The sequence below is a fragment of the Takifugu rubripes genome, chromosome 4, assembly GCF_901000725.2.
Source record: "Takifugu rubripes chromosome 4, fTakRub1.2, whole genome shotgun sequence".
In the NCBI taxonomy this organism is placed as follows: domain Eukaryota; kingdom Metazoa; phylum Chordata; class Actinopteri; order Tetraodontiformes; family Tetraodontidae; genus Takifugu; species Takifugu rubripes.
In genome coordinates, this window is record NC_042288.1 from 16,091,693 (window position 1) to 16,115,673 (window position 23,981).

Genomic DNA, 23,981 nt, shown 5'->3' on the forward strand with positions numbered 1-23,981 from the left:
TCACCTGAAGGATCCATCATGAGGAACGGATCTGCACGTGTGGACTGTTGTAGATCGCCGTCGGCCTTTGGCTGCGTCTGAACACTACCTGGGGCTGGATGTGGGCAAACATGGAGACATTTAGTGCTTTTCTCTCCACTAACGATGAACTAAAGCTGTGTAAAGCCTGACCTCTAGTGGCGGACGCTTTAACCTGCCACCAACACACACAAACACACACCTGAGTTATTATTTAAGAGTGGCGGCAGCGGGGATCTGGAAACCTGGATTAATCCCACTCCGCTCCAGTTAAATGGCTCCGAGCCTCATGAGCTGCTGAGGCCCGATGTGGGTCTCATCCCTCCCTCTGCTGCAACAGAAGATCTCTGGTGTTCTTCTCTCATAGGGTGCTGGCAGGGAGAGAAAGAATAAAAAGCAGCACAAATGGCTGCACGTGAATTTACTTTTTCAATGACCAAAAAGAACATAGTGGCTAGTATTGTAGTTTTTGTTCTGTAACATGGCGCACGATGACCCCACGTTAGATAAAGTGTGTAGTTGTTAGTCTTTAATGAGGATGATGATGCTTCACGCAGCTGCTGCAGACGGTGACCCCGTGTTGAGGGGGTGTCCGTGCGCAGGGAAGGGGCCGGTGCGTCCGCCGCAGCGCTCCCGGGGCTGGCCGCTGAGCCTGCGAGGCGGGCTGAACTCTGGAGTCAAATTCCTGAACACGTAGGAGCTCCTGACGCAGCTTCCTCGACCGCGACGACGCACAGCGACGCAGGCCGGAGCGCAACCACCGACCAACGGAGGAGCGGGATCCGCCGTCCCTTCCCCCGGCACAGCGGATGCTTCCCCCGGGCGAGACGGCGAGACTGCGGGGCCGTCGGGACGCTTCCGCGGCGAGTGTTCGGGCGCCACCGGGTCAGAGCACTTCTGAGCTGGGCAACAGGCGTCGGTGGGATCGGAGTTGATGGGAAACGCGCGTAAAGGAAACGGAGCTCTGCTCTTTTTCTTTTCTTTGCTTCTAAGAGCGTAAAAATAAGCGCAGCTTGACTTTTCCACAGCGGAAATGAGAGCGGTTTGGTTGTTGGCTCCTGACCCTGATCCATGTTTGACCCCCCACCAGGACGTTCTTAGACTCTTTTAAAGATGTTTGCAGGACTGATGGGCATCGAACGTGGCTCCGCGCGTCACCGCTGCGAAATCACCGAAGGTAAAACTCTGGTTTTTCTTTTCTGCGTCTCGCGGCAACATCTTCCTGTAGTTTGTAGGATTTGGGTTAGTTCTTGGTAACACTTGGTATCATGAGATCACAAATAAACCAGAGCAGCGGGCATGGAATCATTCAAGGGGCCTGGAACACCACCCCGGCTCCGGGGGAGGTGTGACGGGCTGGCCGAAGAGGAGGAGGCGCTCTTCCTCCTCCAGCTGGCGGCGTGGACACACGGATGGTTAGGTTAGGTTAGGTTAAGGTTAGGTTAGGGCTAGGGTTAAGTTAAGGTTAGGTTAGGGTTAAGGCTAGGGTTAGGTTAAGGTTAGGTTAGGGCTAGGGTTAAGGTTAGGTTAGGGCTAGGGTTAGGTTAAGGTTAGGGCTAGGGTTAGGTTAAGGTTAGGTTAAGGTTAGGGCTAGGGTTAGGGCTAGGGTTAGGTTAGGGTTAGGTTAGGTTAGGGCTAGGGTTAGGTTAGGTTAGGGTTACGATTAGAGCTAAACTCAGTTCTATGAAGACTGTCACTGGGCATCTGGTTACTCCTTAGTGTCTCGCTGCTGTGCAGGCAGACAGACAGGCAGGCAGGCAGGCAGACAGACAGACAGGCAGGCAGGCAGGCAGACAGGCAGGCAGGCAGGCAGGCAGGCAGGCAGACAGGCAGGCAGGCAGGCAGGCAGGCAGGCAGGCAGGCAGGCAGGCAGACAGACAGACAGACAGACAGACAGACAGACAGACAGACAGACAGGCAGACAGGCAGGCAGGCAGGCAGGCAGGCAGTTTCACTTCCTCCTCTCTGCTGATGCTCATCAAGCTGTTCCACGTGTGCTGAGAATGTTTCTGTTCCTCAAATGTCTGTTTGCTTTGAGATCCTCCATGTTCCTCAGGGTTAGGTTAGGGCTAGGTTAGGGCTAGGTTAGGGTTAGGTTAGGGCTAGGTTAGGGTTAGGTTAGGGCTAGGTTAGGGTTAGGGCTAGGTTAGGGTTAGGTTAGGGCTAGGTTAGGGCTAGGTTAGGGTTAGGTTAGGGCTAGGTTAGGTTAGGGCTAGGTTAGGGTTAGGTTAGGGCTAGGTTAGGTTAGGGCTAGGTTAGGGCTAGGTTAGGGCTAGGTTAGGTTAGGGCTAGGTTAGGGTTAGGCTAGGTTAGGGTTAGGTTAGGGCTAGGTTAGGGTTAGGTTAGGGCTAGGTTAGGTTAGGGCTAGGTTAGGTTAGGTTAGGGCTAGGTTAGGGTTAGGTTAGGGCTAGGTTAGGTTAGGGCTAGGTTAGGGTTAGGGCTAGGTTAGGGTTAGGTTAGGGCTAGGTTAGGGTTAGGTTAGGGCTAGGTTAGGGTTAGGGTTAGGACTAGGGTTAGGTTAGGGCTAGGTTAGGGTAGGGCTAGTTAGGGCTAGGTAGGGTTAGGGTTAGGTTAGGGCTAGGTTAGGTTAGGGTTAGGTTAGGGGCTAGGTTAGGGGTAGGCTAGGTTAGGCTAGGTTAGGTTAGGGCTAGGTTAGGTTAGGCTAGGTTGGGGTTAGGTTAGGTAGGGTTAGGTTAGGTTAGGCTAGGTTGGGGTTAGGTTAGGCTAGGTTAGGGTTAGGTTGGGGTTAGGTTAGGCTAGGTTAGGCTAGGTTAGGCTAGGTTATGGTTAGGTTAGGCTAGGTTGGGGTTAGGTTAGGCTAGGTTAGGCTAGGTTATGGTTAGGTTAGGCTAGGTTGGGGTTAGGTTAGGCTAGGTTAGGCTAGGTTATGGTTAGGTTAGGCTAGGTTAGGCTAGGTTAGGGTTAGGGTTGGGTGGCCTCTTTCATCTCCAAAGGTAAATAAAGGAAACGCTCCGGACGAGCTTCTCCCAGCTTTTGTGGCAGCGGCAACAAGCTTCAGTGGGGAACTCAGTTTTCACTTCAGTCCTGCGGGAATTCCTGGAGAACTAGTTTAGCACAAAGGCCTGACAGGAAGCAGCCAGTCAGACTACTGAACAGCTAAATGAGACGTCCTGCCCCCAGATACACACACACTCACGTGCACAACGGGCCTGCAGGCATTTCCTGACGGTAGCACCTCCCCTGGGCTCTCCCTCGAGCTCTCTGCTGTATCAGGTCTTCGGCCGCCACAGACGGGGACCCAGCGGGTGTTGGGTTTCTGAAATGGGTTGTGGAACAGTGGCCACGTCTGTGAAGCTCCACTAATGGAGCAGAACGTAACAGGAGCCAACATGGGGGGCGCCAACATGGGGGGCGCCAACATGGGGGGCGCAGGAGGGTTGGGGCGTGACATCATCACCAGAGGTCACGAGGAGGCTCGACCTTGTGGCAGTTTGACTGAGCCGCTGTCTAAAAATGTGAGGATGAGGTGCTGGTGGCTCCCTGGTCCTCCAGCATCAATGCTCTCACTGTCTCCAACACTGGCTGCACGCTTGAGTGGGAAGACAAAATTGAGCATGCAAAAATGAGAGCGAGCAGCACAGCTGTCCACAAAGGGGCTGTTGATGCCCCCATCACGCCCAGCTCTGAGCCGACACGATGTGCACGTTAATCACGTGGAGCTGCAGCAGGTGCCCCACTCTCAGCCTCAATGCCTCTTTCAGGAACCTTGCTGGCCGGTTCCTTCCCCTCCGCTCGGTGTGTCCGCTCTGGTTTCAGCCTGCCGACCTTACTGACATCAACTGCACACTTCCTGTCACAGTTTCCTGTCTTTTCTCAGTGACTCAGTCAGTTGACCACATTCAGTGTTTGTCCAGATGTTTGGAGCCCCGATCTCAGGGCTCCACCCATCGTGGTGCGTGAGGGAGCGGTGTTTTAATGTTCAGACATCAGACTTGATCTGGGCTCAGCCTGCTGATATTGGGGACATTGATAGTTCAAACCTCTAACCCAACGCCGAGAGTCGCCCTCTTCCGCCCAGGGGTGTGTCCGGGCCTACGATGACGGCGTGCCTTTGGAATTTCTGGACAGCTGCAGCAGAACTCTGGGAAGTATCGCAGGGCTGCTCCAGTTGTTTTTCATGCAGTTAGTGATGGTGGCGGCCAGTGTTGAGATCAGTAGTTCGTGTTGATATTTGCCTCCTCGGAACTCCTCCCTGGATCCCTGGTTATGGGTTTGCGTAACCAGCACATTTAACAGGAGCTTTTCCTCCATGATGGCACACTTAAGCTTCCCTAAGTTGGTCCTTTATCTCCCCACCGAGCAAGCTGTCTAGCTTAATGGCTAATCTCTGCATCGACAGGTGGCCGAGTGTCAGGGACAGCTGGCAGCTCTGCTCGCAGGAGGCTCCACAGAAGGCTGGGCTCCACCAGAGCGGAGGCGGCCCAGCTGCACACCGCTGCTCCTGACCAGGAGGAAGAGGAGCACGACGCAGGCAGGACAGTGAGGAGCAAATCCAGAACTGAGGTTGGTGTCGGTGAGGTGAAAGCTGCTGCTGCTAAACTATCCGGCATGACTCAGCAGGAGCCAGACGGGCTCATGAGCGGCTCGCCGAGTCTTTGCTGGTCAGACTCCGTTCCCCTTCCTCCCTGTGGCCGCTGGGTCGGCCGGGACCCAGCTCCAATGAATGAGGTCAAAGTGAGCCCAGCCAGTGCTGTCCGGTGCTCAGCGAAGGAGACCTTTAGCTCCAGCTTCAGTTTCATCCAGCAGTCTCTCAACTCCTCCCAGACTGCAGAGACACCTCCGTCCCAGGACCCAGAACCACTAATCCATAAAAAAGGACCTAATTCACCAAAGTCAAAGGGTCCAGTCCAGCTCCTTCCCTCTGCCAGCTCAGGGGACCCCACAGACAGCGAGGACTTGCCATCCTGCAGGAGGTTCTGGCTGAGGTGTCCCTGGGACAGGAGGGGGGACCCACCTGACCCGCCCGACTGCGACGCCGTGGACATAGAGATCATCTCCTCGTTCTCTGTGGACTCAGATAACGCCTCCGCCTCATCTGTCACCTCTGGCTACGAAAGTGCAACGCCAACCTCGGACCAGGGCTGGGACAACCTGGTGAAGAAGTACGAGGGGGTGCTGCAGGACTGTCTGCAGAACAACCGCACCTACACCAAGGTGGGCACCACGACTTAGAGTAAGGACCAGAGACGGATACGAAACAATGGAAGCAAATGATTTCACTCTTATTAGCAGAGCAGTTTCAATTAGCCGTGAGCATTCAGAACACAACCCCCCCCCCCGTCTTTTCTTCTGCTGTCCTTTGAGATGCTAACGTGTCACCTGCCTTCCCCCCAGATCGAGTCCATGATGTTGAAGCTGCAGAGGCTCCAGCAGAAGGCCATCCTGGACGATGACTACGACGCAGGTGAACAGCCCCCACCACTCACATGGCCTGTTGTAGCCCCAGGCTCTGTTCACCCTCAGCTCTACGAGCACAGGAGGCTCAGTTTTACCGCTGAATTAGGAACCCTCAGGTTGGCTGCGTGTCATGCCACATCTGTTGACCCAGTGAAACCTAAAACTGGGCAATGTTTGACCAGGGAGAGCAGAGGTAAACACACATTCCCCCCGTGTCCACCCTGATAACCTTCTGAGGGAAAGAAAAACAGTACAGTTGAATTTTCCAGAAGAAACTGGACGAGCCTATACATCCCGGACGGTTTATTTATTGCAACAGGATTCTTTTCTACCCTTCTCCTGGTCACCGTGTCTTTGTTAAGAGCACGATAATCTAGTCTGCCCTAAACACAATACATCAGAACATTTTCTGCAGATTCTTTTTAATCAAGGTCAGTTAATTACATTTCCTTAATGGTTTCTGGAAATTATCCGTTTTCCTCATGGGATTCTCTAAAATCTCATGTAATTCCATTTTGGATCGGGGTATAAACAGAATGATACTTTTTTAGCATTTCTATCGTGTTAATCTGTGTGTGTGTGTGTGTGTGTGTGTGTGTGTGTGTGTGTGATAGCTGAGCGTTTTGGGAAAAAGCTGGAGGAGCTGAGGGGGGAGCGGGGGGGTCTAAGCCTGGGTTTGCCCTCCACGCAGCCCAGCGTGGCTCTATTCCTGCAGAGGCTCAGACATGCGGTGCACAGCGCCCTCCAGAGGCCAGACTGGGGTCATTGCAGGTCAGTCCAAACGTCTTTGGTGTTTAAAATCGAAAATTACAATAAAACGGTCTTTAAAATTATTATTATTATGATAGTCGCATGTTTAATGTGAAAAAAATCTCGAATTAATGATTGCAACGCTCAAATAAAGCCAGTCTTATTTTCTATCAATTTAGTTTTGGATCTAATTTTATGGGCTGTCTACTTAGACAATTGGAAATTGTGATGTATCAGAATGATCTTGTAATTAGCTGTAACACTTAAAGCCACAACACTGCTCATTTGGAGATTACAAGCCAGCTGTTGTAGATAAGCTCTTAAGTGCATTTTGAAATCCAATTTATCGTCTTCGTGAAACTGGTAAATGCTCATTTTAAAGCACAGGAAGTCTAAAACGGCTCCAACAGAAAGGACACCAAAATGAAGTCATCTGTTTTAGGTCTCATTCTTTTAAAAGTGCCCTAGAACTTTCTAGAATTGATGCATCAGTCTCAGTGAGGTAAATGCACCAGAAAACATGAAATGTGTGTTTCTGCTTCTGAAGGGATGTTCTGGACGTGGCGGAGCAGAGGGACGCATCACCAGGCCCGCTGCAACGAAGAGACAAGCTGGTTCGGGAAAGAAGGCTGGTCGAGGTAACGGGGCTAATCATTGGTGGCTGTGTGGCTCGGCACGTCTGGGGGAAGGGTAAATAAGCAACAGTGCCCTCTGCAGGAGGATATCGCCCAGTTGCAGCGCAGGTTGGCGGAGCTGACGGAGCGCAGCCGGTGTCTGCAGCAGCAGATCCAGCAGGAGGAGCACCAGGCGGAAGCCGAGGAGCTGGAGAGCTGCGTCCGGCGGAGCTGCACCACGGCCCAGCTGCGCGGCCTGAGCCAGAGCCTGCAGGACCTGGTCAGCTGTGAGAGCCGCAGGCAGATCTCCGCCTCCCCTCCGGTCGCCATGCTCAGGTCGGCAGCACCTCGACTCCTCCAGAGAGTTGATCTGCATGTGTGAGACACAAGTGCTGATAGAGAACCCTGACCCTAATGAGTGCGAGCCATCACACTCAGTCGGGTCATGTTAAAGTCCCCACGTGTGCAGACGGGATTATTTCTCATCTGCAAAACGAGTAATGGGTATTTTCTGGGAGTCTGTGAAATGTTCCAGATGTGCTCGAAGCAAGAGGGCTCTCCAGATGTTTCTAGACGGTCTGCAACAAAGAGGAAACTGTCACGGATCACAAACCACAGCAACTGTTTGGTCTAAAAAGCTTCAGCAGAACTCGTTTTTACAACTAGGGAGGATGCACTGTTCTAAAACATTAAAGAAATATATAGAATTAATTATTAAAAGAATTTTAAGTATGTATATGAAAGACTTCAGAACTCCAGGAGACATGATCACGCTTATTATTATAAACACTCTGATAGCTGATGTCCTTCGTGTTCAGATGATGGAGAATTGTTCATTTTGTTATTCTTTGGTGAATCTAGGAAGGATAAAAATCTATGCAAACGCAGCTATACTCCCTCTTCCTGCAGTTCACGTCACCTCCGGCTGGTGGCGCTAGAAAACAACAAACCGCACCGTTGCCAACGAGCAGTCCCCATTTTCTGTTGCACGTTGTCTTATTATTAGATGAGTGAGGTGTCACCAGGTCTCCGCCTCAAACATCAACCAAGCGTTTGAGGCGTCTCCAAACCTGCCCAAAGCCCAGATCATCCCGGCCCAGATCATCCCGGCCCAGATCATCTCGGCCCAGATCATCCCGGCCCAGATCATCCCGGCCCAGATCATCTCGGCCCAGATCATCCCGGCCCAGATCATCTCGGCCCAGATCATCTCGGCCCAGATCATCTCGGCCCAGATCATCCCGGCCCAGATCATCTCGGCCCAGATCATCTCGGCCCAGATCATCTCGGCCCAGATCATCTCGGCCCAGATCATCTCGGCCCAGATCATCTCGGCCCAGATCATCCCAGCCCAGATCATCTCAGCCCAGATCATCCCAGCCCAGATCATCCCAGCCCAGATCATCTCAGCCCAGATCATCTCAGCCCAGATCATCTCAGCCCAGATCATCTCAGCCCAGATCCTGTGCTGGAGCCCTTAACCCCGTCTCCTGGGTGGTGTCACCCTGTGTCACTGGGGATTGCTCAGCCTTGCTGCCAGTTCAATGTGCCTCTGGTTCCAATTACAGCTGAACATTTGATGCCCATCTCAGAGTGCCCCCCCCCCCCCCCCCCCCCCCCCCCCCCCCCCACTGCCCTTGTGGGTCTGGCTGCATCCCTGAGAGAGCAGCAGGAATAACCTGGAAGAGACATCATGAATGATGGAGGACCACCTGAGCGGCATCGTTTATGCTTCTTTTAAATTCATTTCTTTCTACAATAATGAATGAATGGTTGTTTAGGGTTCATGTAATGATGCGACCCCTCCTGAAGGATCAACACAGGACACAGAGAGAAAACCTGGGCCTCCAGCGGTGCTCTAACCAACCTTCTTCACGTCTTTTGCAGCCTCCAGGAGCAGGAGCAGGCGCTGAATCTGTCCATCAAGGAAGCTACTGCTAAAGTAAGTCAGCAGCTGTCGGCCGGTCGCACTTTAGAGGCTCTAGGAAACTACAGCTGCAGAAAAGAGAGAAGAAGAAGCAGCAGAACGACAGAGCCAGAGCTGGGCTGTTGCTTCACAGGCTGCTGCTCCTCTCCTGTTTAGATGCACCTCCTGCAATAAGAGGTTCAAGGCTCGCTCCTCCTCTACCAAATTCTTACTATCTCCATTAACTCCACAAGCACCTGCCAAACCTCCCAGTATCGTTTCCAGTGGGAGTCAGAGATGGGAGAGTAGCAGGAGCCCCAGCTTGGCATGCGTAACTCCCCAGAGGTGATATCTGATATCTGACCAGCCTTTCCCACCGCTGCACGTGTCTGCACGTCTCCGGGTGTGTGAAACACCGGCGTTCCTCTGGGGAAGGGAGCATATCGTGGGGATCGAATCCATTCAAAGGAGCAGGAGTTTAAAGGGCAGGGGGGCCGTGGGGGCCAGGCGGGGGCCGTGGGGGCCAGGCGGGGCCCCTCCTGAGCTGCTGCTTCCCCAGCGTCTGTGACATTCAGGGCATTTCTTCGCTGACATTCTGAAGGTATCTTAGATTCCTAACGTCTCCGCACACGAAGGCCGACGCGCTCCGTCCTTCTAAAGGTTACGCGTCGCCGCCGCCACGTGGGACACGATGCAAATGAATTCATGCTCTTGTAAGGACGAGTGTCAGACTTGGAATGAGTTGTGCATCCTTTGGGACGCGCGTGTCCAGGATTTGTCGGCTAATTGCCCCCGCTCTGCCTCTCTTCCTCCTTATCCCCCCCAGGTGGTCATGAGTCAGAGGCTGGGCAGCAGCCTCAGAAGGAAAGTCAGCGAGACAGAAACGCAGCTTCTGGCGCTGCAGGAGGCCAAACTGGCGGCCATTTCAGGTAACCCCGCCCTCCCCGTCACGTAATCACGCCGTTACTAGATGCGAATCGGTGAAAATCTCTGGGCTCTCGGTGAACCCGGCGCAGGTAATGACTTCAGCAGCGCCAAGGAGCTGAAGGCTGAGATGAAGGGGGTGCACCAGGAGCGGGAGCGGCTGGAGGCCCTGGCCACCAGGCTGCAGAGCCTCAGCTCAGGGAGCAGCCAGGAGCTGGAGCAGATGAAGGAGCAACGGCAGCAGCTGAGAGAGGAGCTGGAGCACCAGGAGGCGCAGCACGGTGAGCATAACCCTTCCACCACAGCTCCAACACGCTCCATACCTGTCCACAACACACCTGCATTGAGCCTTATGGCCCTGGCAACAAGAGGGTGGTTACCAGGCAACCGCCAGGGTTGTGATAACGTTGGCTGGCTGTTATGTGTGTTTCACTCCTCTGCTGTGTAACCGCACACACACATATTGTTGCTGACGTCGTGTTGAAGATTTCAACAGAACGAATCTTTTCTGAAGCTTTAAACGACTGAAGGAGACCACTGCAGAGCTCGATCGCCACCCCCACCAGAATCTGAAGGGAGCGTTTAAATATCAAGTCAAACATTAAACAGGAAGCTCTCTGAAAGAGGAGCCCCTCCTGATGTCGCCTCGCGCTGGGGGGGCGGCGGTGGACGATGAGACTGCCAAATGAAAAAGAAGTGATCTACTGTCAGCAGGGAATTGGCTTCAAATGAGATACCAGCGGGATTGGCAGTTGATAAGAGGAGGGTGATGGTGTGTGTGTGTGTGCGTGTGTGTGTGTGTGTGTGCGTGCGTGCGTGTGTGTGTGTGTGTGTGTGCGCGCGTGTGTGTGCGTGTGTGTGTGTGAAATGAGCTGCAGATTGTGTGAAGTAGCCAATTACCTCGGAGGGCAGAGATGATGTATCTGAGCTCGAGCGCTCTCCACTCACTGGAGATCTGAGCACACTGAGAGGAGGCTCCATAGGTGGGGGGGCGGGGGGCATGGGGGCAGGGGGGGGGGCAGGGAAGGGGTAAATAGATCACCTCCTGCTGTGCTGCTGCTCTTGCTTGAACATCAGTCAAAGGGAGATTTCTCAAAAAGGTCACTTTGGTTCCTGAGAGGCTGAGACGGGAAAATAGGAAGGGGGGGGGGGGGGGGGGGGGGGGGGGGGGGGGGGGGGGGCAGCATTGGGGAGATGACCCTCGACCGTGGTGTCGGGGAAGCTCCCGTCAAGTCTACATTCTCCCAACGGTCTCGTATAGGTCATAATAGCCCGTGGCACAGCATCATTACTGTCGCCCTAAAGTCGAGTGCACCCGGGTCGTCACTAGGGGGCGCTAGTGCACCCGGGTCGTCACTAGGGGGCGCTAGTGCACCCGGGTCGTCACTAGGGGGCGCTAGTGCACCCGGGTCGTCACTAGGGGGCACCCTTTCATTGTTGCTGCGTTGGTTTAAGGTTTTATGAAACAAACACACACACACACACACACACATATATCTGTATGTGTGTGTGTTTCCAATTGTAAATAATTGTAATGAGCAAACGAGTTATGTTATGTTGACACGTGTCAACAAACTCGTCCAGGCACCATAAATAGCCCGTGGGCTCCTTTTCACCTGTGAGCGTCACTCACCTGTCTGCTGTGTTGTTGCTAGCACCAATGGAAGCAGCTCCCAGAGCAGCAGCACGTCGTAGAATATGGAAGAGACGGACAGTAATGACGGTTTCTGGGGCTCGCTCAAACACTCCGGCGGCCACTCACATCATGGCAGCAGTTTCACAGCCTGTCCCTGAAACCAGGCGAGGGGCTCATTAAACTGTCATCCTCTTTGGTAATGAGGGGCTGGCACCACTAGCTGGAAACGGATAGTCCATAAACAGCACATTACCATTTCTTTATCTGGAGGGGACTAAAAATTACAGGCTACTTAAACATCAAGATGGCCATTCTTGTGGATTTTAGCATATGCTAATGATGCTAATGTCATTCTGGAACAAAAACAACATGTGCCTCCTCGGCTAAACAGCCTATTTATCATGGCAACAGGTTATTTACCAGATCCATGTGACAACATCTGCATGCATGTACACCCAAATTCAGCTTGTTAAGCTGAATTCTGTGTGTGTGTGTGGGGGGGGGGGGGGCATGTTGGTAATTGCTATTGGTGCTATTTCTAATAAATACCAAAACCATTCCAGCTGTATATCTGATTCCCTGCTGAGAGTATAATTCTGTCCCCAAGGGGGATCTGAAGTGGGACTAAATTCCTAAATTCACCAATAAATAATTCAAGTGCTGAATAACACGAGGAAACGACCCCCCGGGAGTGAGGCCTTTCAAATGAGGAGGCAGTGTCAGCGTGGGGTCCTCTTGAGTTGCCGAAGCCCTCTGCTAACGTTCATGTAGCACTATTGTTAGCGTGCAGCTGCCACTGAGCTTGTGTCGCCATAGATACACGTTTCATTAATGTTTGGCTTTCCTTCGCTCTCTCTAATGTTTATCTAATGTTTCTCATCTCTTAAAATAACACAGGACGTTTTCTTCTTCTTTGTGTCGGTCTGCACATCAGAATACTGCCATTCTTTCTTTTGGAATAAAGCGATAGGCTCTTATTGACACGCTGATGGTAAAGAGCAGGACAGATATGATTTATTCATGACTGCCACTTCCAGGGTGGAGAACCTGATGGGACGTATGACAGCTCTGGTCCTGAAGGACTGAATGATTTAGGGTTGTAGGAGTGAAGTGGATCCTGAAGGATCTCGGCCTGCTTGTCTATAGTTCTGGTGATATTCACTCCTTCTGTTTTGAGTTTGAGTATTATTGTGTCAGAATTGACAGAATTGGAGCTAAAACAAAAGGATATTACCAGAGCGGTGCCGTTAAATCGGCCGAGTCCACCAGACTAACCGTCACCTTGTTTATGTGACTGGCTTTAGGATCCTGGAAGTCATTTACTGTATAGATCAGACTGAAAACTTGAATAACAATCTGGATCTGTGGAGACATTTGCAGCTCTCCACTCGAGCCTTCACTGAGGTTCTAACCCTGACCCTAACCCTTCGACAGGATATTAGCATGACGCTAACAAAGAGGAAGAGGAAACCAGCAGCTACAGCAGAGTGCAGCGCTCTGTTACACGTCCTCTACCTTTTGTTCTTCAGCCGTTTCCTTAGTGAAATCTTTGTGTTGAGCTGCCGTAGCCGTCGGCCCCCCAGTCGGCTGTGCCGGGCCGCTGCCGGCTGTGCAGCCTTTTCTGCTCCGTGATGCCTTAAAGCAGTTATTGAGTGTCTGTCTGCCATATCCGCCTGCTCCCCCTCTGCTAGACGGCTTTTTGCTGATGCAGGCTGGGTTACCTGCAGGGTAAGGTTAGGGTTAGCGTTAGCGTTAGCTTGAACACATTCATCACAGCTGCCTTTGCACCTTATTATTTCATGCTTTGGTAACATGCGTAATGCTGCTGTTGGATTATCAGGAAGCCTCCTTTTGTCAGCCTCACGTCTGATTGCACGTCTTGGTCGTCCTTTAGAGCCGGTTTAATGGTGTCTTAACAGATCTCAGGTCTGGAGTGGCCCCTCACTCTGATCCAGCCCGTTCAGTCGTTTCCCTGAGGGCGCCCCCTGTCTGCCACACGTTGAGCAACAGAATACGCATTCTCGTAGCTACCCCATAGTTTGGGATGTGAGGACGTCTTGGACTGTTTGAGGGTTAAGAATTGGGGTTTAGGTCAGGGTTATCCATTCAGTCCTGATGGTTAGGGCTAGAGAAGCTGTGGTGTGTGTGTGTGTGTGTGTGTGCGTGCGTGCGTGCGTGCGTGCGTGTGTGTGTGTGTGCGTGCGTGCGTGCGTGTGTGTGTGTGTGTGTGTGCACGCCCCCACACTGTCTGCACATATACGGGATGATTTGCTATCACGTACGAGCATCAGCGTGTTCAGAGCTCTGCGGCTGCAGGGGGCACATCCTCATGTTTCATACATGAGCTCATTAACGTGGCTCACTTTGCCCCCCTCCTGCCCCCCTCCTGCCCCCCTCCTGCCCCCCTCCTGCCCTCCTCAGGCGCCAATCACCGAAGGGAAAAGGGCACAGGGAGCTCCGTGCACTCGCCATCTCACTGGGCGAGCACGCGGTGGGGATGTTGCTTCTTTGTCCTCTTTAGCCCCTTTTAAATTTACCTGCAGCAGTTTTTCAGGCTCTTTGTTGAGTGGAGAAAAAGCTGCAGAAACATTTAAGGCTCCAGAACATTAGCACGGTCTCATTAACAGCTTGGGATTCGTTGCTTAGCTACCAGGCTAATAAAAGTCCAGTTATAAGCTGTGTCTCTCTACAGAAAGCCGTCTGAAGGAGAACGCCACCAAGTACGTGAAGCTCCTGGAGGACAGGTTGCACAGGTAAGGACAGGTGCTGCCACTGCCCCCCCCCCCCCCCCCCCCCCCCAACCCTAACCCTAACCCCCCCCCCCCCCACCCACCTTCTCCCGTTTCAGATGCACTCGTGTTTTTACGGATGGTTGAAAATCGAGGTTGCCTCACCTGAGCCTCGTCTTTTGTGGCGGGTTCCACCTCCCAGAATAACTTCACCTGGTTGTTTGTTTGACCCGTGTCTGGGAGTAGGGGGGGGGGGGTAGTGCGAGCCCGGAGGCTGTCACCAATGGCGCTCTGCGTGGGCCAGAAGCAACATGGCCGCCATCTGAGGTGGGAGCACCTGGGAGCATCCGCAGGACAGAAGCAACTTCCAAAATAAAAGCTTTAACTACAAAATCATGGCAACAAAAGGAAAAATGACTTCCTTCAATTAAAATGGCAAAAAAGAGGAGGGCAGAGGGGTAATGAAGCCACGGGGCAACGCAGCCTCAGACTGGCGGCTCTAGAACGGGGGGCAGCACGGATCCAGATCGCTGGTGTACAGGACTGTTGATGGGCGCAGACGGCGGCGAGAGGAGGCTGAGGAGGGAGGAGGGAGGGGTTAGGGGAGGGAGGGGTAGTTTAGTGCTGGTGAGATGTCTGGTCTCCATGGAGACGGATGGCGTTGAAAAAAAAACCAATTATCTCTTCCTTGTTAAAGACTAGAGGATGTTAGGGCGGCACAGATGCTGTAAATCTGTCACAAGAAAAGAGCATTTTACATAAATGACATCCACGGTTGGGGGGGGGGGGGGGGGGGGGGGGGGGGGGGGGGGGGGGCTCTGCCCATATTTGTCATTCCTCGATGGGAATTTATCATATTTGGGGATCTGATGGCACCGTAATGCTCTCACAGGGAGCAAATTCCAGGGATAAATAGGCGTAGTTTGTTTCCCCAAGCATGAAACCATCCATGGAGCCCCCCTCGCCCAGTGACCCCCCCATCTGGACGCTCAGCATTAGCGCCTCTCCTCGACTGGCGTTTCTCTTCGCCACGCCACGTCTTCACAGGAAGTAAAACCCACCTTGAGCCGTCAGTCAGCAGGGGCCCGTGGCGCTGGAGATGGCGACCGTCTGTCTCATATTACCGGGCCCCCACACCCTGCCACCCTCTCAGCCCAAGTGGCCCCCGCCACTGGACGTGTGACGGGTGTCCCACACCTGCAGAGGTGCTGCAGGGGGGCGCCGTGTCCCGTTGGTGCGTGTCCCACAGACAGGTCCCACCAGGCCAGAAGGTAGAACGCTCAACAGGATGCCAGGGTTTGGGACAGATTTGTCATTTAAAGGTCACAGAAATCATAAAAGGACTAAATCTGAAGGTTTTAAAGGTCAGGGGTCGCGCAGAGGAGCTTTTTCTCTTCAAGGCGATCAAAGACCTTTATCTTGGGAGGCCAAACTAGTTCCTACCAGTCCTCGGTATTTTTACTTTCCCAGATAGTTGCTGTTGCCATGGTGACAGTGGCACATGCAGATGCTGGGACTAGGGCCTTGGGAGAGATCTTCATGAGAGAGATCTACATGGGAGAGATCTACATGGGAGAGATCTACATGGGAGAGATCTTAATGGGAGAGATCTTCATGGGAGAGATCTACATGGGAGAGATCTTAATGGGAGAGATCTACATGGGAGAGATCTTAATGAGAGAGATCTACATGGGAGAGATCTTAATGGGAGAGATCTACATGGGAGAGATCTACATGGGAGAGATCTTAATGAGAGAGATCTACATGGGAGAGATCTACATGGGAGAGATCTACATGGGAGAGATCTTAATGGGAGAGATCTTCATGGGAGAGATCTACATGGGAGAGATCTTAATGGGAGAGATCTACATGGGAGAGATCTTAATGGGAGAGATCTTCATGGGAGAGATCTACATGGGAGAGATCTTAATGGGAGAGATCTACATGGGAGAGATCTTAATGAGAGAGATCTACATGGGAGAGATCTTAATGGGAGAGATCTACATGGGAGAGATCTACATGGGAGAGATCTTAATGAGAGAGATCTACATGGGAGAGATCTTAATGGGAGAGATCTACATGAGAGAGAGCTACATGGGAGAGATCTTCATGGGAGAGATCTTCATGAGAGAGATCTTCATGAGAGATCTACATGGGAGAGATCTTCATGAGAGAGATCTACATGAGAGAGATCTTAATGGGAGAGATCTTCATGGGAGAGATCTACATGGGAGAGATCTTAATGGGAGAGATCTACATGAGAGAGATCTTCATGAGACAGATCTTCATGGGAGAGATCTTCATGGGAGAGATCTACATGGGAGAGATCTACATGAGAGAGATCTTCATGAGAGATCTACATGGGAGAGATCTACATGAGAGAGATCTTCATGAGAGAGCTACATGGGAGAGATCTACATGAGAGAGATCTACATGAGAGAGATCTTCATGGGAGAGATCTACATGGGAGAGATCTTAATGGGAGAGATCTACATGAGAGAGATCTTCATGAGAGAGATCTTCATGGGAGAGATCTTCATGGGAGAGATCTAAATGGGAGAGATCTTCATGGGAGAGATCTTAATGGGAGAGATCTTCATGGGAGAGATCTACATGGGAGAGATCTAAATGGGAGAGATCTTCATGAGAGATCTACATGGGAGAGATCTACATGGGAGAGATCTTCATGGGAGAGATCTACATGAGAGAGATCTTCATGAGAGATCTACATGGGAGAGATCTTCATGGGAGAGATCTACATGGGAGAGATCTACATGGGAGAGATCTTCATGGGAGAGATCTTCATGGGAGAGATCTACATGGGAGAGATCTTCATGAGAGCTCTACATGGGAGAGATCTACATGGGAGAGATCTTAATGGGAGAGATCTTCATGGGAGAGATCTTAATGAGAGAGATCTACATGGGAGAGATCTACATGGGAGAGATCTTCATGAGAGAGATCTTCATGGGAGAGATCTACATGGGAGAGATCTAAATGGGAGAGATCTTCATGGGAGAGATCTAAATGGGAGAGATCTTCATGAGAGATCTACATGGGAGAGATCTACATGGGAGAGATCTTCATGGGAGAGATCTAAATGGGAGAGATCTTCATGAGAGAGATCTACATGGGAGAGATCTACATGGGAGAGATCTACATGGGAGAGATCTTCATGAGAGAGATCTACATGAGAGAGATCTTCATGGGAGAGATCTTCATGAGAGAGATCTTCATGAGAGATCTACATGGGAGAGATCTTCATGAGAGAGATCTACATGAGAGAGATCTTAATGGGAGAGATCTTCATGGGAGAGATCTACATGGGAGAGATCTTAATGGGAGAGATCTACATGAGAGAGATCTTCATGAGACAGATCTTCATGGGAGAGATCTTCATGGGAGAGATCTACATGGGAGAGATCTACATGAGAGAGATCTTCATGAGAGATCTACATGGGAGAGATCTACATGAGAGAGATCTTCATGAGAGAGCTACATGGGAGAGATCTACATGAGAGAGATCTTCATGGGAGAGATCTACATGGGAGAGATCTTAATGGGAGAGATCTACATGAGAGAGATCTACATGGGAGAGATCTACATGGGAGAGATCTTCATGAGAGAGATCTACATGAGAGAGATCTTCATGGGAGAGATCTTCATGAGAGAGATCTTCATGAGAGATCTACATGGGAGAGATCTTCATGAGAGAGATCTACATGAGAGAGATCTTAATGGGAGAGATCTTCATGGGAGAGATCTACATGGGAGAGATCTTAATGGGAGAGATCTACATGAGAGAGATCTTCATGAGACAGATCTTCATGGGAGAGATCTTCATGGGAGAGATCTACATGGGAGAGATCTACATGAGAGAGATCTTCATGAGAGATCTACATGGGAGAGATCTACATGAGAGAGATCTTCATGAGAGAGCTACATGGGAGAGATCTACATGAGAGAGATCTTCATGGGAGAGATCTACATGGGAGAGATCTTAATGGGAGAGATCTACATGAGAGAGATCTTCATGAGAGAGATCTTCATGGGAGAGATCTTCATGGGAGAGATCTTCATGGGAGAGATCTAAATGGGAGAGATCTTCATGGGAGAGATCTTAATGGGAGAGATCTTCATGGGAGAGATCTACATGGGAGAGATCTAAATGGGAGAGATCTTCATGGGAGAGATCTAAATGGGAGAGATCTTCATGAGAGATCTACATGGGAGAGATCTACATGGGAGAGATCTTCATGGGAGAGATCTACATGAGAGAGATCTTCATGAGAGATCTACATGGGAGAGATCTTCATGGGAGAGATCTACATGGGAGAGATCTACATGGGAGAGATCTTCATGGGAGAGATCTTCATGGGAGAGATCTTCATGAGAGCTCTACATGGGAGAGATCTACATGGGAGAGATCTTAATGGGAGAGATCTTCATGGGAGAGATCTTAATGAGAGAGATCTACATGGGAGAGATCTACATGGGAGAGATCTTCATGAGAGAGATCTTCATGGGAGAGATCTACATGGGAGAGATCTAAATGGGAGAGATCTTCATGGGAGAGATCTAAATGGGAGAGATCTTCATGAGAGATCTACATGGGAGAGATCTACATGGGAGAGATCTTCATGGGAGAGATCTAAATGGGAGAGATCTACATGAGAGAGATCTTCATGAGAGAGATCTACATGGGAGAGATCTTAATGGGAGAGATCTACATGAGAGAGATCTTCATGAGAGAGATCTTAATGGGAGAGATCTACATGAGAGAGATCTACATGGGAGAGATCTAAATGGGAGAGATCTAGATGGGAGAGATCTTCATGGGAGAGATCTACATGGGAGAGATCTAGATGGGAGAGATCTACATGGGAGAGAGCTACATGGGAGAGAGCTACATGAGAGAGATCTACATGGGAGAGATCTTCATGGGAGAGATCTACATGAGAGAGATCTTCATGAGAGAGATCTTCATGGGAGAGATCTACATGGGAGAGATCTACATGGGAGAGATCTACATGAGAGAGATCTTCATGAGAGATCTACATGGGAGAGATCTACATGAGAGAGATCTTCATGAGATCTACATGGGAGAGAGCTACATGGGAGAGAGCTACATGAGAGAGATCTACATGGGAGAGATCTACATGAGAGAGAGCTACATGGGAGAGATCTACATGGGAGAGATCTAAATGGGAGAGATCTTCATGGGAGAGATCTTCATGAGAGAGATCTTCATGAGAGATCTACATGGGAGAGATCTTCATGGGAGAGATCTTCATGGGAGAGATCTACATGGGAGAGATCTACATGGGAGAGATCTTCATGGGAGAGATCTAAATGGGAGAGATCTACATGAGAGAGATCTTCATGAGAGAGATCTTCATGGGAGAGATCTACATGGGAGAGATCTACATGAGAGAGATCTTCATGAGAGAGATCTTCATGGGAGAGATCTACATGGGAGAGATCTACTTGTTCAGGCTCAGATACAACAGTGTGGATTGTTTCTCTTTCCAGCTGCGTCTGTCCCGGCCTGGATCGGATCTGGGAGGCCGACCTGGAAGCGTGTCAGCTGCTGCTGCGGGGCCTCCAGGTGTGGACCCCCAGCTGCAGCGGCGCTGATATGGAGGAGGTCCACTTCACCAAAGGTTCTCTCATGTCAGAGCCGCCCACCAAAGAAGAAGACTGTGCTATGCTAACTGCATTAGGAGGCCGCTGGGGCCCCGAGGCCAACTTACAGAACTCAGAGTTTGCCAAGGTACCTTCAGGAACACACGTCATTCCTTCATTCCTTCATTCCTTCATTCATTCCTTCATTCATTCATTCCTTCCTTCCTTCCTTCATTCATTCCTTCATTCATTCATTCCTTCCTTCTGTTGATTCACTCCACCATCGTTAGCTCACCTTTTTAACCCTGTAGTGGGAAACAAAGCCGCCCAGGAAGCTTCCTGCCCTCTGGGCCGTTTTCAGGCACCACGTTTAATGAGCAGCCCTTCGTTACTGAACATATGGTGCAGTTGATTTAGAAACAGTACAAACATTTTCCACCAAGAATTGCTAATATTTTGTGCGTGTGTGTGCGTGTGTGTGTGTGTGTGTGTGTCCTCTCATGAAGCCAACGCTGCCTAAATAATAACAATAATTGAATGATAGTAGATATTCTAATGCTAATTTGAATTTTGGCTGTCAGAGATGGGCGGAGTCTCTGGGGAACCACAGAATAAACGACTGGTACGCTTGGTGACGGTTTGGGGTCCTAATTTTCCTTGTGCCGCCGTTGATCTCTTCCTGAGCTCTCTGCAAACCCCTCCTCCCCTCGCCGTTCCACAAGCGCCACCTTTCCATTCCTGCCTTCTTTTTTCTCCTCTGCTTCTCTTTATGCTGCTGAAGCTCGGCTCCTGCTGACGTTTCTGCGAGAACAAAGAGGTGAGCAGGCGCAGCCTTCCTGTCCGTGTGGACCGGAACCACGACACACAATTGGATCATATTATGTTTACGCCCTTTCCATAAAAGTGCTGATTTGGCTGCGCGTGAGTGTGACTGCAGAAAGATGACTGGTAGAAACCCAAAGACGTTACTGACGGCCAGTCGGGCCGACGGAGCGGCTGAAATCCTCATTATCAAATAATAATTCCATCCTTTCTGATCCTTAGTTGGTCTCAGCCTGGTTATGTTCTTCCCCTAAAGCCACAAACAATATGTCAGCATCAGGAGGTACAGTAATCACCTCCTTCCTGGGGGAAGAATGTATAATTACCTACGTATAATTACGTACGATGAATACTAATGAAGGAAACCTGCAGTACAGATGTGCCAGTTCATCTCATTTCTCCTGTCAGTTTTGTTGATGAATAATTGCAGCTGCTCACGTGCGCTGTTATTGCACGTCCGATCACTCGTGAGCGACGACCCGACCCAGGGTCAGGGTTAGGGTTAGGGTCAGGGTCAGGGTTAGGGTTAGGGTTAGGGTTAGGGTCAGGGTCAGGGTTAGGGTTAGGGTCAGGGTCAGGGTCAGGGTCAGGGTCAGGGTCAGGGTCAGGGTTAGGGTTAGGGTCAGGGTCAGGGTTAGGGTTAGGGTCAGGGTCAGGGTTAGGGTTAGGGTCAGGGTCAGGGTCAGGGTCAGGGTTAGGGTTAGGGTCAGGGTTAGGGTTAGGGTCAGGGTTAGGGTTAGGGTCAGGGTTAGGGTTAGGGTCAGGGTCAGGGTCAGGGTCAGGGTTAGACCTGTGACTCAACACACGTTTCCCCCCTTTGTTGCAGAAACTGGAGGAGTTTTTGTTCGGCATGGAGGAGAATCACAATGAGGTTGGTTACCACTAACCCCTGGATGAATGTGGGCTACTAACCCCTGTGGGCTACTAACCCCTGTGGGCTACTAACCCCTGGATGAATGTGGGCTACTAACGCCTGTGGGCTACTAACTCCTGTGGGCTACTAACCCCTGGATGAATGTGGGCTACTAACCCCTGTGGGCTACTAACCCCTGGATGAATGTGGGCTACTAACTCCTGTGGGCTACTAACTCCTGTGGGCTACTAACCCCTGGATGAATGTGGGCTACTAACCCCTGTGGGCTACTAACTCCTGTGGGCTACTAACCCCTGGATGAATGTGGGCTACTAACGCCTGTGGGCTACTAACGCCTGTGGGCTACTAACCCCTGTGGGCTACTAACGCCTGTGCGCTACTAACCCCTGTGGGCTACTAACCCCTGTGGGCTACTAACCCCTGGATGAATGTGGGCTACTAACCCCTGTGGGCTACTAACCCCTGGATGAATGTGGGCTACTAACGCCTGTGGGCTACTAACCCCTGTGGGCTACTAACTCCTGTGGGCTACTAACCCCTGGATGAATGTGGGCTACTAACGCCTGTGGGCTACTAACCCCTGTGGGCTACTAACTCCTGTGGGCTACTAACCCCTGGATGAATGGGGGCTACTAACCCCTGGATGAATGTGGGCTACTAACCCCTGTGGGCTACTAACCCCTGGATGAATGGGGGCTACTAACCCCTGGATGAATGTGGGCTACTAACGCCTGTGGGCTACTAACCCCTGTGGGCTACTAACTCCTGTGGGCTACTAACCCCTGGATGAATGGGGGCTACTAACCCCTGGATGAATGTGGGCTACTAACGCCTGTGGGCTACAGCACAAAGTAACATATAAAAGTCAAATGTTCAGCCTAAGTTATATCATTTCTATATATTTTCTATATTGCATTGGAGAGTAGAAGAACCTGCAGGTTCAAACACTGTGATCGTTACCACACAAATGTAAATTTGCATGTGGACCAGGGTCTGTTAATTCTCGACCCATTCCAGCTAAACTAGCGGGTCAGTTTTTATTCTCAGCCTAGAAACACATGAAAGTGAATAAAGGTTAAATTGGAGTCCCAAATTAAGGCCAAAGTATCTGGCTTGCCCTCTAGTGGTGGGGGCTGTAACTGAATTAGCTTTTGTCCCCCTTGTATGTGTTTAGTTCTTATTTAGCTCCATTTAGCAGGAATGTGGCAGCAGTGGATGCAACAGCTTCAGGAGTCTCTGACCTCCTCCTCCATCCCATAATGACTCGAAGTTAATGATTTCCACTTAGCTGCTGCCCCACTGCCACAATGGAGATTGATTGGTGTGTGTGTGTGCGTGTGTGTATGTGTGTGTGTGTGTGTGCGTGTGTGCGCGTGTGTGCGTGTGTGTGTGTGTGCGTGTGTGTGTGTGTGCGTGTGTGTGTGTGCGTGTGCGTGTCTGTGTGTGTGCGTGTGTGTGTGCGTGTGTGTGCGTGTCTGTGTGTGCGTGTGTGTGTGTGTGTGTGTGCGTATGTGTGTGCGTGTGCGTGCGTGTGCGTGTGCGTGTGTGTGTGTGTGCGTGCGTGTGTGTGTGTGTGTGTGTGTGTGTGTGTGTGTGTGCGTGCTGAGCTCTGGTCTCTCTTTCCTCCTCTCGTGGTCCTTTCTCTCCTCAGTGACCCACATCACCAAAGAAGAAAGGAGACATTTTTAATCAGATTTGGTAACAGTGCAGCTCTGTTGTCTCACGCTGCAGAATCAAAGCACAAAGGAGCTGCAAATGTTCAGGCATCAGGTCGTGTAGGGAACGTCGTACACCTGCGTCAGTGCGTCTACCTGACGTCCTCATGCTTCTCTACTGGCTCCCCCAGGTCGTGTCTTGTACCCCGGGGCTCTACTGGCTCCCCGGGGCTCTTCTGGCTCCCCCAGGTCGTGTCTTTTACCCCGGGGCTCTACTGGCTCCCCCAGGTCGTGTCTTTTACCCCGGGGCTCTTCTGGCTCCCCCAGGTCGTATCTTGTACCCCGGGGCTCTTCTGGCTCCCCCAGGTCATGTCTTGTACCCCGGGGCACTACTGGCTCCCCCAGGTCGTGTCTTTTACCCCGGGGCTCTTCTGGCTCCCCCAGGTCGTATCTTGTACCCCGGGCTCTTCTGGCTCCCCCAGGTCATGTCTTGTACCCCGGGGCTCTACTGGCTCCCCCAGGTCATGTCTTGTACCCCGGGGCACTACTGGCTCCCCCAGGTCGTATCTTGTACCCCGGGGCTCTTCTGGCTCCCCCAGGTCGTGTCTTTTACCCCGGGGCACTACTGGCTCCCCCAGGTCATGTCTTGTACCCCGGGGCTCTTCTGGCTCCCCCAGGTCGTATCTTGTACCCCGGGGCTCTACTGGCTCCCCCAGGTCGTATCTTGTACCCCGGGGCACTACTGGCTCCCCCAGGTCGTGTCTTTTACCCCGGGGCTCTTCTGGCTCCCCCAGGTCGTATCTTGTACCCCGGGGCTCTTCTGGCTCCCCCAGGTCATGTCTTGTACCCCGGGGCTCTACTGGCTCCCCCAGGTCATGTCTTGTACCCCGGGGCACTACTGGCTCCCCCAGGTCGTATCTTGTACCCCGGGGCTCTTCTGGCTCCCCCAGGTCGTGTCTTTTACCCCGGGGCACTACTGGCTCCCCCAGGTCGTGTCTTTTACCCCGGGG

General features: G+C 51.5%; 2 protein-coding genes and 1 long non-coding RNA gene across 5 annotated transcripts in view; 2 read left to right on the plus strand and 1 right to left on the minus strand.

The window, feature by feature from the left end:
• LOC115249668 (uncharacterized) lies at nucleotides 1-3,603 on the minus strand. Its single transcript, XR_003888355.1, has 3 exons — nucleotides 3,176-3,603; nucleotides 221-389; nucleotides 1-94 (listed from the first exon to the last, which is right to left on the minus strand). It is a non-coding gene; the product is annotated as an uncharacterized lncRNA (long non-coding RNA).
• The window catches only part of disc1 (DISC1 scaffold protein), a 27,819-nt gene continuing 4,225 nt past the window's right edge, over nucleotides 388-23,981 (plus strand). Inside the window, exons 1-12 of one of the 3 annotated variants that reach the window (XM_029834596.1) lie at nucleotides 388-1,195; nucleotides 4,379-5,193; nucleotides 5,374-5,443; nucleotides 6,051-6,207; nucleotides 6,734-6,824; nucleotides 6,904-7,136; nucleotides 8,688-8,742; nucleotides 9,533-9,635; nucleotides 9,723-9,911; nucleotides 13,959-14,019; nucleotides 19,528-19,768; nucleotides 21,269-21,313. In XM_029834596.1, the coding sequence (XP_029690456.1) occupies nucleotides 1,132-1,195; nucleotides 4,379-5,193; nucleotides 5,374-5,443; nucleotides 6,051-6,207; nucleotides 6,734-6,824; nucleotides 6,904-7,136; nucleotides 8,688-8,742; nucleotides 9,533-9,635; nucleotides 9,723-9,911; nucleotides 13,959-14,019; nucleotides 19,528-19,768; nucleotides 21,269-21,313 (2,124 nt within the window). In that variant the 5' untranslated portion in view covers nucleotides 388-1,131. 3 annotated transcript variants of the gene reach the window in all.
• Nucleotides 22,838-23,981, plus strand: part of LOC115249667 (uncharacterized) — a 2,344-nt gene continuing 1,200 nt past the window's right edge. The window contains exon 1 of the mRNA XM_029835721.1: nucleotides 22,838-23,960. Within this exon, the coding sequence (XP_029691581.1) occupies nucleotides 23,139-23,960 (822 nt within the window). The 5' untranslated portion in view covers nucleotides 22,838-23,138. The remainder of the gene's footprint in view (nucleotides 23,961-23,981) is intronic.